The 14,879-nt window shown below is 38.0% G+C and overlaps 1 protein-coding gene across 3 annotated transcripts; it reads left to right on the top strand.

Annotated features, from left to right (window-relative positions):
* Nucleotides 1-12: 12 nt before the first annotated feature.
* On the top strand, nt 13-14,174 carry LOC111861649 (methylthioribose-1-phosphate isomerase). 3 transcript variants are annotated; one of them, XM_023846389.2, is made up of 6 exons: nt 13-459; nt 931-1,166; nt 3,635-3,771; nt 8,067-8,275; nt 11,722-11,878; nt 13,469-14,174. In XM_023846389.2, the coding sequence occupies exons 1-6, from the start codon at nt 328-330 to the stop codon at nt 13,603-13,605; spliced, it is 1,008 nt and encodes a 335-aa protein (XP_023702157.1). In that variant the 5' UTR covers nt 13-327; the 3' UTR covers nt 13,606-14,174. The 3 variants fall into 3 exon arrangements, with proteins under 3 accessions (XP_023702157.1, XP_023702156.1, XP_023702158.1); XM_023846388.2 differs by having other exon boundaries at nt 15-459; nt 3,635-3,843; XM_023846390.2 differs by having other exon boundaries at nt 15-358; nt 3,635-3,843.
* Nucleotides 14,175-14,879: the final 705 nt, after the last annotated feature.

A 14,879-nucleotide genomic window follows, 5' to 3' on the forward strand; every position in this document is an offset into this window, starting at 1 on the left:
AATGGTCACTGAACCACATGATAAGAATGGAATGTGGGTACGTGTGTACGTAGGTTGATCCAAGCTGGTGAGCCTGGTGAGGTTCCGTGTGCTCCTCATGTATTTGGTTCGTGCTGCTCATAGTCCCCATAATTCATTAAGTTCCATTAAAATGACGGCGCTAATCATCCGTGGCTCTTAAAACCCCAGCAAATATTTAGTGATCCGTGCTAGTAAAAATGTTGGCGAAGAAGTACATGCTTTTCACATGCAGTTTGTTCTGAAGGCGTATGAAGTTTTAATTATTATTCTTCATTATTAGTGCTGTCGAATATAATTTATAACGTTATGACGTTAAAATCCATAATATACGAAAATGGTAAGCTTGAAATACTTGACCAACTTTTATTACCAAGTCAGTCTCAGTATATTGAGGTTAAAGGTGTGGAAGATGGTTGGCGAGCCATACATAAGATGCATGTAAGTAAATTGAATACCTTCAAATTAAATTATATTCTCGTGGACTGTATGTAAGAAATCTTACTGTTTCTCTAAGGGGCATAACCTCACGTTTGTAAAGGTTATTTATGGATGTGTATGTTAGCGTAACATGATACAGAATGTTAGGTGTGTTTGAGCGGCTTGCCGCATTTGCCTGCTCGAGAAATTGCTGCATTCTAAATCAGACTTTTACGAAATGAAACTGGGTGCTACTATAAGTATACAAATAATGTTTAAGGATATGGATGTGGAAAGAATGTATATCATGTTTGCACATATCCCTAAAATACGTAGTAGTGTGTTGCTTTATTTATTTATTTTTTTTTTGAGAAACATGGAGAATCCAGTATGAAAGTTATTGTTGAATGATTAAGTAGGGGGTTTCTGTTTCTTTAAGCTAGTAAATTGCTGGGAAAGAGCCACATTTTATTGTTTCATTGTCCCCTACAGGTTCGTGGTGCTCCAGCCATTGCCATTGTTGGATGCCTTAGCTTGGCTGTAGAGATACAGCCAGAGGTATTCACTGACAAGAAGATTTTGCGACAGGAAGTGGAAGGAAAGCTAAACTATCTTGTATCTGCTCGACCAACGGCAGTTAACATGAAATTGGCTGCAGATGAATTAATTTCTCTAGTCAATGCTCTTGATAAAGACGAACTGGTTTCAGCAGAACAAATGAAAAAGAAGTAAGTGCTGATGTATGTTTGACAATCGGCATATGATTTGACATGTACTTTCTTGTATCACTTTCCCCTTATAAAGTTTGTGATCACCCATTAATGCTACTGTGGCAGGATGTAAAAACTCCACAGATATATTTTGGTGAAATCTTATATTTAGAACATTCACGAGATTTATTGATAAAATTTAATTTTGGTCCTGATTTGATAATGTGCACTGAGACATTCCAGATGAAGACCCAGTGCTTTGATGTGTTATAGAGATTTTCTTCATACAGTATATTGTTTTCAATATTATCATCAGTAATAAAGCCAAATGTTTTTTAATTGTGTCAGTTGCTGTTTGTTTTAAGGGTTTCATGGAGTCCTCTTATTGTTATTTATTGAAGATTTGGTAGCAAATTTAACAGCCAATTCTAAGTAAATTTCTGCAATTGTAATTTGAAGTTGTTGTGTTTATATATTTTTTTAATTCACTTAGTGGGGGGTGGAGTCCAACTGAGTCCACTCGGCACAGCGGCCAGTGATTGGCCTATTGTAGCCTGCCCCGTGTGATTGTGATGATGGAGAATTTGGTGGAATGAAGATCGGCAGGGAAACCGAAGTGCTCGGAGAAAACCTGCCCCAGTGCCACTTTGTCCACCACAAATCCCACTTCACCAGACCTGGGCCACCACGGTGGGAAGCCAGTAACTAACCGCTTGAGCTATGGTGCAGCTTATGTTTATATAACCTGTATCCATGATGTTGTCAAGACATAGTTGACATTACCAACCTGCTTTCTGCATCTGGTGGCAGTGGTCACTTGGAAATTTGTGTCTTCTTTGACTGAAATACAGTGAAACACCTGTTTGAGGTTTCTCTTGGGAGCAGTGGATTAGAATACTAAACTGAGGAAAATCTTAAATTCTGATAATTTAACACTAATATAAATTCGCTGACAAGCAGCAGTCACTTGGTTGGTATAGTACGCTCATGGACTACAGACCTTGAAATTTGTTTTGTTTTCAGTTTATTATTGATTTGGAATTATTGAAATTGGACAACAGGAAAGGGAAACCCTAAACTCAAGGCAGACATCAAATGTGTTTTCCGCTGTATTATGCAGGGTGGCTGAGAATCACCATATCCCTCAATATACCATGTGGCAAGAGTCACTGTACATCACACGGATTTGTATGTGTACCATTGTGTTTAAAACACAGCCTGATGCATTGCCACATGTGCCAAAGCATTTGTGGTGTAATGGTGGTCAATGCACATTCCGCAGCTTGGCACAACTCGTTCTTGCAGTAGCAGTTCACAGCCACTTATCCCTTGATAACACCCACAAAAAGTTTTCTGTGTGGTAAGATCAGGGCTACATGATGGCCAGGATAATGGTGTAAGAGATGATGGTGAACCATGTCCAATGCAGCGGCCTGAATATATTCTTTCAAAATGTTGCACACAGTACAGACAAAATGTGCAGGTGCTCTGTAATGCTGCAGCCACAAGTCTTTTGCAAGTCTTCTGTCTCTAAACTGTGGTAATGACACTTCTAACATTTCTGTGTAAGATGTGTTGTTAACAGATCTATCAAAGAAATAGGGCCAATGAAATGAGCTGCAGTCATACCAGTCCACAACATCACATGTGGTGGGTTATGTTCTGACTCCACCATGAAATGTTGGTTCTCCTTAGCCCAGATTACAACATTTCTATCGTAGGTAGTGTTATGAATTGTACACTCATCATTGAAGAGAATCTTTGAGCAGGATGCAGTATTCAAGAAAGTGTCCAGCCATGACATGTGCCATGGCATCCATTCATGTCATTGTTAGACAGTTGATATAGAATTTCAGGCCATACACCTTCAAATTCAAGGTTTTTCTTCCTGTGATCCTGCATTATTGACCATGGCACACCAAGCTATTCTGATTGTTCCTGCTTTGATTTCTAGGGGGAGCTATCAACTGAGATGGAAAAAGCTGCAGACATCAAGTGCTTTTTCCATCATGGACTCCACAGTGAACCCTTAACCCTTCCAGGGGTGAGCACATGTTTCTCCCAATCTAGCAGTGTCACTTTCTGTGGCAGCGCCTTGTTAAATTATTCACTTAAAATTTTCATCCGTTTGGCCATTGTTTGGCTTTTTTGTGACATGTCATGTGCCCACATGCTTGCTATTAACCACTCTCCAACTGAATATCTGCTCATATTGGCCATAGCCACAAGATAACTGACTCCCTTTGACTGTGCCCTGCAAGCACATACAACTGACACCACTTTCAAGTTCCACTCTCAGTGTTGCAGCACACCTCCTTTTTTAACTGTGTACTGTGGCACACATGGTAAGTTAGTTAGGAGAACAGTGACTTCTCTACCACACTGTATTTGACACTACTAGAAAAATGGGCAAGTTATGTTGGCATTGCAATGATGTACAACATATAAAAAGTAACAGGTTCTAACATATAATGTTAATTGCTCAGATTCCTAGGTGCGATTGAAACTATGCTGGAGAAGGACATTGCCGACAATCGTGCAATTGGTGATGCAGGTGCAAATGCAGTTCTAAGTCACTGTTCAGGGGACAGCATGGTGCGTATCCTCACACATTGCAACACAGGTACTTTGGCCACTGCTGGCTATGGCACAGCACTGGGAGTTATTCGATCTCTGCATTCCCTTGGGAGGCTAGGTAAATGTCAGCAGTGTGTGATGTATCACACTAATTTCCTAGTGTTTATTGTTTGTCTGGATTAGGTGTCCAGACTTCATTTGTAAATAACCAGTGTAACACAGATTACATGAGTAGAATGTTTTTCAATGCTTTGGAATGTGGACAAACAACAAGATATTATAGGATATTTGATTTAACAGTGGTTTCTCTGCTTCCCGTCTCTTTTCATTCCCTTTCTTCTAGTCTCCTAATATCTTCTTTATCACATTGTTCCTGTAGAACCACATTTGAATTGTAATGGGTAGCATATGTCAGTTTTTTTTATAGAACAAGGTATTCTTACATGGCCTCTTCTTTTCCTTCTTACTTGTGTATGTAGTACTGCAATTAATCAGGATAGCTCAGTCAGTATAGCTGTGGGCTGGACAGCCCAGATTCAGTTCCCTGCAGTGTAAGATTTGTCTCTTCTCTGCAGCATCGAGACAAGTTCTGGGGCCCACCCAGCCTCCTATCCGCTGGGTACTGGGGGCTCTTTCCCCAGGGGTGAAGTGACCTGGGCATGAAGCTGATCGCTTGACTCCATCTAGTGCCAAGGTCAAAAATGGTGTTATATCTCCACTCTCCAACACATTTTGATGGTGTAATGCTTAATTAATTAAGCACAGGGACCACTTTACCTTTTGTGTAGTATTGCATATGTGCGAATGTATTGTGATTTGTCTTGAGATCTAGACAGATTTAGATATTTTTCAGCCCATCTGTTATGAAACAATTGGTTTTTATTGTGCCGTGTGTATGTATGGATGCACGCCTCACTAGCACATGAATAGTTGGATGGATTTTTATTCATATTTTGTATTAGCATTTGAGAATAATATGCTGCCTCCATCTTCAAGGTTAAGAGGTGTGAGGTGAGGAATTGTTTGGGTTGTATAGGCACATGGACAGGATGCAACAAAGGTGGTCACTCAGATCCATGGGAAGGAGAGAAGACAGAATATGGAAAAAGAAAACAGCCATTTTCAGGACCACAGTATTACCATCATAGGAAGGAAATGGAATTGCGATAAAAGATGACCTTATTTCAAACTCCCACAAATGAAAAGTGAGGAAACAGCCCCCTTTTCAGGAACTTGGGTCGATGAGTATGGTCTGGAGAGAAGGAAACTATCTTGTCCCTGGAGATAATCATCTTTTTTTCTCTCAGGAGTGGATAAGGGGACTGCATGACCTCCCCAAGGAGATCCCATCCCTCATAATCATGCTCACCTTTCCTTTCCAGAGTTATAAGAAATAATATTAAAAGGAATTAATTAAAGGAGTGGACACCAATGAAAGATGTACTCTCATAAATGTAGTTAAGGACAGGTGAACAAAATGTGATTGGACAGATTAAGGAGCCAGATAACATGAGATCCTCAAGGGCAGTAATGCCAGAACTATCAGTATCAGTGGTACTGAGATTGATTTATTTACCACTAGAAGATACCAAGAAAGACTTTGGATGAAATACATAAAGCAGCACAACACTGCAGCACAGATCATTGATGTATGGTTGGCAGATTCACATCCAAAATCTTGCAATTAAAATAAGTTCTGCTTACAGAATTTTCACTTAGATACTGTATTGAATTTTGGAAGTCACTTTCTATAATGATTTATTATCCTTCAGTTCAATTTGAAACTTGACAACAAAAATGTAGTTACAGCCTGCTCTGGTCCAAGAGGTGAAGTTAAGTGATCTTCAAGAGCCAGCATTTTGAAACACTATGCTACAGACTTAAATGTGCTGTTTTCAGAAAATACATAGTTCTCTCAACTGATAGATTACATTCAAACTGGCCAACTATATCATAATTGCCCTAATACAAATTTGGTTGGCTAGCACTTATCATTTGTTTCAACATGTGCGTCGAACACATTTAAGTTGGATGCATGTCACTTTTATACATCATATTTGAAGACTTGTGGTTGCACAAACCTGTCAAGGAGGCGTCAGGCTTGTGCCTCAAAATTTCCACTGAAACATCGCATTACCAGTGCAGGACAAAGTAATATGACATTATAAAAGCCACAGTCATGGCCTAATTAATGGCCACATATATGTATATAAATATATCAAATTAGAGCCAGAATAGCAACTGCCTATATGCTGTACTCCTGGAAGGGGCAAGATTTCCTCTCCATATCCAGACTGGTTCTGGGGTCCACCCAGCCTCCTATCCAATGAGTACCAAGGCTCTTTCCCCTGGGGATAAAGCTGCCAGAGCGTGAAACTGGCCACTTACCTCCAGCTAGTGCTGAGGTCAAGAATACTTGGATCTATACATCCACTTGCCCATATGTCTTCATGATGATGTTTTTAAGTGGCTGAATTAGTTAAATATATAAAATTTATAATCCAAGTAAAATTAAAATAGTTATAAATAATGTCCAGTAATTACTTCAATAAAAATAATTAAATTATTTAAAATGCTCTGAAAGAAAATGATAACATTGTATGATCTGGTCCCTGTGCCTGGATTTCTTAGCCAGGATGCTGGCCCTTTTCGTATAGTATTTTTCAGGTCATCTGTTTGATTCCCAGATTAAGTAGGATTAGGAAATATATTTAGGTATTTCCATTTCCTTCTGATTCATCTTGTATAAATTTATTGCTGTTTTTCTGATGCTGTATGACTTTCATGGTTTATTCGTTTTTTTTAAATAAGATACTGAACTGGATCCACTTGACTTACTTGCCTGTAAGCTTGAGACATGTTTGGTTTCTTATGCTGTTCGAAGTCCAGTTTCTTTCTGGAGTCACTGTTAGGGAACTAGATTTACATGTTATGTAAGACATTGCAAAATTATGTTTTTAATTAACATTTTAGTTAGTTACAAATAGTGTTCTGTTCATCCCAATAGCTGTTTAGTGATACTACACAAATTCTGTGACCTCTACAGTTCTTTGAAACAAAAAATTGTGATGAGTGTAAACATAAATTAAACAATAAGAACTAACAATAACTTATTAAATTAATATTCAAATATTCAATCAGACAGAGACTTGCAGATGGTGTATTCTTAAGCACAACATGTCCTTTCTTGAACATGACCTTACATCAAAATTGTTTGACACTCTTTGTGAACCATTTAGCAACATGTACCCTGATTAATAAGTATGAAATAAGACAGTAGTGTTGACATCACCTGTAAGCTTTTTATGCTGTTGTATTTAATGTTGCATTTTAAATGGTGCACCAAGCAGTTTGTATGTTATAATTTATTGTGTTTTTGCTCTCACCTTCTAGGAATGCAACCATATTTTATGTTTTCACAGTGTAGTACTTCATACTATGGTGACTAGTTGTGGGCAGGAATTTTTCTTTGTCACAAAGTGTAGACCCAATTTGAAGTTTGGTAAACTTCATAAATAATGTATACTGACTGCTCTTGTTCCAGGAATAAATTAGCCATAATGCGAAAGTCTAGAATATGTGTGGAGGTTTACCTCTGTGTTTTCTGTATGTCCCCAAGCTGTGGTACATAGGCACTGTAGCAACCTTACCTTCTTTAAGCTTTAGCATACTGTACTGTATATAATCAGAACTTTAATCTACCATAAGTAGCTCTCTTCAGTCACCTTACACTTTCAATATATTCTAAAAATTTCTATAAACTGAACTTTATGTACCATTCCATTCATAAATGAGTTAATTGATTGAATTTTTAGTTATGTACCCGGCACCTGCTTATGTTAGGTAGTTTCAAACAATAGGATGACTGTATGAATGATGACCTGAGGAGTATCTGAAAGGAAGCAACTGTGGCCTATTTTTAGGTGCAGATGCATTCACCTGGAGATACTGACAAAGATCACAGTAACCTCAACCAGGGTGACCAGCATCTGGGTCAAGATTCCAATGTGGGACCTCATGAATATAAAGCAAAATCAATAATCGTTTGACCAGAACAGTTATTTAAAATCAGTTAATTTGGCAGCACAGTAATTAAGTCATGTGATAACAGACAATTGCTGTTTCATTACTTTGTGTACTGTATGGCGGTTGTCCCTTGCCGTGCTATGGTTATTTAAACTTTTAGATAATGCTGTCTTTAAGATGAGAGTCCAGTGGTGGGAACCAAGAAAATGGTATCCTAATTCTTGGGTTGGTCACATTCATTGTCGAGTGCGTAGTTTATCAAAAAACTCGCATTAAGTACGTAAGACAAAGCCATTTTTATTTTTTTTTTTGCAGAGCATGTTTATTGTACTGAAACAAGACCATATAATCAGGGTGCAAGACTAACGGCCTATGAACTGGTACATGATAAGATCCCAGCTACTCTTGTGTGTGATAGCATGGTTTCAGCTCTGATGAGAGCACGCAGTATAACAGCTGTTGTTGTTGGTGCAGACAGAGTGGCAACTAATGGGGACACAGCCAACAAAATTGGAACCTATCAGGTACCTTCTTAGTCTCATAATCTTCAAATGGTTGCTTAATAGCAACAGATATTTTTATTCATGTGGTAAGTATATCATTGCAACCTGGTTTTAAGCATTGGTCTTCCACTTTAAAAGTCAGCAGCTTAACCTCTGTACTATTCAGGTGGTGCTTTTGAAATGGTAATATTGTGTGGGGAAGTTTTTTTTTTAATTACTGCCTTTGCTACTCAGTCAGCCGCAGGAGTAATGAGACTGCAACATCATAGAATGAAGGTTACTGGCCATCTTGCAGTATCTTTGTCATTGTCACCAATCATCATCATCAGGGTCTGGACCTTGTGATTCATTCTGTTCCTCCATAAGATGGGTTGATCCTTTCAGTGTAACTTCGGGCATCTGTTGGATCTTGTTCATCTGGGTCTTTGGTCCAGTAACTGTTTTTGAATTGTGTTCATGTTCCATTCTTTCAAAATAATGAATCCAATTAAGTCTTATTCAGAACCATATAATTTAAAATGAATATATTTAGTTTGTTTCTAATCAATGTGTTTCTAATTTTGTCCATCGTTGTGTATCCTGTCACATTCTCAAACAATTTAATTTCTTCTGTTTCTGTCTCTTGCCTCTGCATTTTGTCAGTGTCCATGTTTCAGTGCCGTATATTAATGTTGGGATAGCCATAGTTTTATAAAATTTACTCTGTTTCCTTCTTTGTCTTTTTATTTAGTTACTCCCCTTATTGTTACATGTGGTTAAATTTACTCGGCTTCATATTCATTTCCAAGTCTTTATTCTTAAAAATTGAGAACATAGGTTTGGACATGAAGCTGAGTAAATTTAACCATGTGTGGGCTATCTGTATTATGTTTCAGAATTAATTGAATTGGCATAACAGATGGGGTGCACAAACTGTCTTACATGGCTGTGCCATAGCTCAGGCAGTTAGTCGCTGGCTTCCCACCACAGCAGTCCGGGTTCAAGCCCAAGTCATATGTGGGATTTTTTGTGGATGAAGTGGCAAGTGTTCCCTGCCAATTCTCATTCCACCAACTGCTCCACATTCATCATCATCTATCATCCAGGGTTGATACAATAGGCCAATTAGTGGCCAATGTACCAAGTGGACTCACCACACCCCAAGAAAAACCATCTTACATCCAGGGTGAATCAGGCACCAACTTATACCTTATGGAATGGAACTTCTTGCATAAGATGTTAAGTTCTTGAGCCTCAGTATCCACTACTGGTACCAGTACCATGAAACTTACCAATAAAGGAACAACTAGTATACCAATGAAAAGGAAATGAAAATGCCACATGGCATATTAAATTGAGAAGAATTGGGTGGTATCAGATCTTGACATGAACATTCACTTTGCAAGTCTGTTAACTCTAATAATACCAAAGCGTTATTCAGATCATTGTCTTCTGAGATGTGATGCCATGTAGTGTGGTAGATAGTTGCCATTGTATTTGAGGAGTCTTCTTCCTTCATCTTGAGGTAGGCACCAGGTTCATCTGAAATGTTGGTAACTACCAGACTGCTCAGCGTCACATAAGAAGACAATGTCTTCATGGTCACCATACTGAACATCAACTCTCACAAGCCATTATTAATGCTCTTGATTAGTAACAGGATAAGTGTGACCATCACATAAAATTTAGCTCTTTCCCCACAGTCTTACTTACTTACTTACTCATGGAGCTGAGCCCTTCTGGTGGAGCCACCAATTCTGCACCTACTCAAGAATTTCCCAGCATTTTATGAAACCCGAAGGTTCATTACCGTGTTCACAAGAGCCCTCCACTGGTCCCTACCCTGAGCCAGATCAATCCAATCCATACCATTCCATCCTATCTCTTTAAGATACATTTTAATATTGTCCACCCACCTACACCTTGGTCTTCCCAGTGGTCTCTTTCCTTGCGGCTTTTCCACCAATATCCTATACACATTCGTCTCCCCCATTCGTGCTACATGCCCTGCCCACCTCATCCTCCTTGACTTGATCATTCTAGTCTAGACCAATTATTTATTCAGGTTTCAATTTAGACTTTTATTAGACTGCATAAAATAACAAACCTCAAAGGCTATGCTGGCAGTAGTGTCTCCCTTCACAGAAAGGTGGAGAGGTAGGTGTCAGATGCGCCTCCAGGCTGGGGCCTGTGCAGGTAAGCTAGTAACCTCTCCACCTAAAAAATTTTAATACTCATATATTTCACAGAAACACAGTCTAGTATTGCTAAAACTGCAAGAACTGTAACTACAACCTTGCAACACCAAAGTTATACACTCTTTGCAGCCATGTGATCCAGTGTTTCTGTAACTGGTACCTTTCGTAAGTTCATGGTGGAAAACCTGATCCTCCTTTAGACAAGGCTTGGTTTTATTTGAATGGACACATGAACACAAAACAACGGTGTTGGAACACAGGAAATCCATATGCAGAAAGTTCCATTGCACTTTGTAGAAGTTGGTGTTTGGTCCACCCCAAGTCCAAGAAGGAGGGCATGAGCTTTACGCAGCTTCAGTTAATTCTGAAAGATATGTAAGGCAAATGCTGCAAGTGGGTTAATAGCCTACACTGTATGATATTGACATACCTGACTGAATAGGAAGAGTTACAGCTGATTTAATGATCACACAGTGGAAAGGCTGTGCCCTGGCACAACTGCCATATGGTGTCTCTTTACTGTGATGAGAAGAAATATGACTATGGATTGCTGGCTATAGATGTGAAATAAAATGAAAACGAAGAAAGCAGTCTTCTGGGATTTGGCACCGTGTATATGTGGTGTTAACCGACGTTTCGGAGGAACGTATCGCCTCCATCTTCAGGGTAGAAGGGAAAAAATATAAGAATCCACAAGCGAAGAGACCGTGAGAACCGGTAAAAAGCAGTCTGCTTTTACCGGTTCTCACTGTCTCTTCGCTTGTGGATTTCTTATATTTTTTTTTCCTCTACTCTGAAGATGGAGGCGATACGTTCCTCCGAAACGTCGGTTAACACCACATATACACGGTGCCAAATCCCAGAAGACTGCTTTCTTCATAGTCACCACCGTGAAAGCCTCAAATCTTACAAGATGTAAACGCTTTAATTATATCAGTATAGATTATTTTAAGCACAAGCTGGGCAAAGAACAGGTACTTTAGCTGGTATAAAATGGTGTTCTCATTTCTGTTAGAAGCTAATTTTTTTATGATTAAATTGAAAGCCCCCAAGGTTACATGTGGGAAGGAAGACTGAGAAGTTTACTTCATTTTGTAGTAATAAGGGCAGTAACTGAAAAATGCTTGCCATTTCCTCCATCCAGTTTTAGCTTATTGTATGAAAGTAAGTCAGAGTAGTCTCTTAGAATGTGTTTTTGGCCGTTATATAGAGACAATTTATCATAGAGTTTATTTAATGATATTTATTTGGAATGTAAGTACAGAAGCTAAATATGTTGCTGTGTTATAGATTGCAGTAGTGGCAAAGCACCATGGTGTCTTATTTTATGTAGCTGCACCTTTCACATCTATTGACTTCAGCATACCAAGTGGAGAACACATTGTGATAGAGGAAAGGCCAGAACGGGAGATGAGTCATGTTGCAGACCATAGGATTGCAGCACCAGGTTTATTTGTTTTTCTCACAGAGCTTTCTCAAATTGTTTGGCATGTATTCGTACCATAAAATGTTTCCAACAAGGTTTTATAGGTGTGAAAACTAAAAATACTGTGACAAACATGAGTCCAGATGTGGTTTGATTTGGCTTTTGAAAATTAGTTTAAAAGAAACTTCAAATGTTAATTATGAAATGTGAGGCCTCAGAACACTGAATACTACCTATCTACTGAACTACACAGCTTCACATTCCAGAAGACTAACCTTTGTATTAATACTTACATTCATTATATGCTAGACCAGCACATGCTAAGTTTTTTCCACACTTCTTAAGGCTTATTGTATGATGGCTGGCATAGTTCATTTATGATTTTAAGAGTTTCTTCAGTTCTCCCATAGGGGGCAGTAGTGGTACTATAACAGTGCATAGCAGTACAGGCATTCTAGTTGCATTGCTATGGTAGTAGCACATAGCTACAACAATAACAATATATAACTCTTATTAACTGGCAGAAATTTCCTACTTCCCCTGTTGTTTATTTCTTTCTGTATTCTGCCTTTAAATTTCCAGAAGACTGGAAGATATAATTTCCATAATTTTGGAATTTATCGTATATTTACGATTGTATACAATCTGTTTATGGAGATGCGACAAAGCGAGAACTTGAATGCTCTCTATTGGGAAGCAAGAAGCAAAATGGGTTAAATGATCCCAAATGCAGCCATTGGAAACCAACCAACCAACAATCGGTTTATTTTTAGGACTTTTTCCAGGCTAAGATATCAGCATAAATTAGGTCCATTGACCCATATTGACTAAGATCTTATATGGTGTTATTATATATTTGTCTTCCAATATTCTTTTTTCCTTGTGGACCATAATTCAGAACTGTCTTAGAAGTGATTTTCTTCCATCCTTTCAGCACGTTTCGACTATTTACTTCCATGATTTGAACTTGTACGTCTTTAAGTTTAAAATACCAGGTCTTACTTTTTAATTACCACAGTCATGGATACCGAAATAGTAACTAAAGCAACAGCCTGTGCATGTACATGGAATGTAAAATTGTTGATCAGTTTGCTGCATAGATCATAATAGTGAATAGTGCTCAATAATTTGCACATCAGTTTGAGGAAGACACAATGGTACTTGAATAGGCTTGGATTAATAAACATAATTGACCATAATTTCTGGATTGAAAAGTTATTCACCCTTTCCTTCGTATTTCTTACCTGTGGCTTCAGCCAATTTCTCCAGTCTATTTTTTACTACTGCCTTTCATAAATGAGATATTTTTACTAGCTAACTCCATGGAGCAGGATCCTTTAAAAGCTAATAGCCAATCAGACGCCTTTATGGAGCCTGAAAATTCGTTCATCATTGGTCTCTATCCTTAGCCATTTAAATTAGTCCTCACCCTCCAATCATTTTTCTTTCAAGACTCATATTACTATTATCCACCTATTTACAACTAGATCTTCCAAATGGTCTTTTCCCTCTGGGTGTTCACCCAAAACATTGTACACATGTTTCATCTTTCTGATGTGTGCATATCACGGTACACAGCACTAAACACTACATGCCTTGGAATGTTGACAGGTATCAACTGTTGGAATCCAGCATTTGATGTGACTCCAGCAAACCTGATCACAGGGATAATCACAGAGAAAGGTGTATTTAGTCCATCAGAACTTGCCAAGCATCTGAAGACTGGCAGTGATTACCCTCACTCCTAGTCTGATTTTTTGCTGGGACACCAGAGTGCCTACCAAAAGTAGAAGATGTTCTTTGCTCAACTTTAATAAATATTCCAAGTTTATATCATTAGTATTCAGCAGAGATGTATTTTAGCATGTATTACAAGCTGATTGCAGTTTTTTTTTTCTGCTGTAAAGAATATGTAGATAAGGGCATGTTTTTTAATATTATGATATGAGGGAAAAGACTTCAAATAATTTTAGAGCCTAGGTTTGTGATAAGGACATGCTTTGAATTAATCCCTCCTGATTTACCATTTATAATTATCCTAATATTCCTTCTCCACTGATGTAGTCATTAATGACAGAAATTGTATGGTATAGCCTGACCAACCAAGTGACATCTGAAAAAGGTCAAATCCAGACCAAGGAGCACTAAAATTGTTTTATAGTTTTCTTCTTTCCAATTATATGAAAATCTTGATAATACCCTGAAGTAGGTCACAATTCCTTCATCCCTCTCAATTCATAGTTCATAGTCATCCCACATTGTTTCGTAACATCAATGCATACAGAATCATAAAATAAATGGTGTGTTGAATAAGAAATCTTTTGTTTCAATTGTAAATGACCTCTAAAGCTTGACTTATTCAGTTCTTTCTTCTTTCTTTTTTTATTTCAGTGTGAATGTTGGAGATATATTTACATTTCATCTTATTGCATTCCACAAACTTTTCTTGGATAGGGAGTTTAAAAATTAATAACATTCCAGTAACATGTCAACTCTGACTTGTGTGTTATTTCAGAAGTATAGTTTCATTATGTAGAATCATCAGATTGTATCAAACATTAATGAAAACATGTTTAATTCATACATAGAGATTGATGGCAGTAGTGATGATGGTAATTAAATTTACTTCAGTATTGATTCTGTTCAACTTGTACAGCGAATGCCTTACCAAGGAAGCTCTGGATGGGCTCAGAGACTTCAAAGTAGTAGGGCAAATTATTCAAACTGTGAAATATGCAGATGACCTTGTGTTAATGGCTAAGGAAGAAACTGTGCTACAGGGCATGATTGATAGACTAATTGAAATTGGAAGGTGCTATGGCATGGAAATGAATGTGGAAAAAACAAAAGTAATGAAAATTTCGAGACAACCAACCCCAGTCACAATAAAGATAGACCAAAAACAACTGGAGAATGTGAAATGTTTTAAATATTTGGGTAGCTTGTTAACAGATGATGGAAGGTGTACTAGTGAAATTAAATCCAGGATTGCCATGGCAAAAGCTGCATTTAGCAAGAAGAA

The sequence above is a fragment of the Cryptotermes secundus genome, unplaced genomic scaffold, assembly GCF_002891405.2.
Source record: "Cryptotermes secundus unplaced genomic scaffold, Csec_1.0 scaffold43, whole genome shotgun sequence".
NCBI classification, from domain to species: domain Eukaryota; kingdom Metazoa; phylum Arthropoda; class Insecta; order Blattodea; family Kalotermitidae; genus Cryptotermes; species Cryptotermes secundus.

Excerpts from the sequence above, each read along its gene's own strand:
- LOC111861649 (XM_023846388.2), top strand. The coding sequence starts at position 328 with ATGACGTTAAAATCCATAATATACGAAAATGGTAAGCTTGAAATACTT. Across the intron at positions 460-930 it reads GAGCCATACATAAGATGCAT|GTTCGTGGTGCTCCAGCCAT; the intron begins GTAAGTAAATTG and ends TGTCCCCTACAG. Across the intron at positions 3,844-8,066 it reads GCATTCCCTTGGGAGGCTAG|AGCATGTTTATTGTACTGAA; the intron begins GTAAATGTCAGC and ends TTTTTTTTGCAG.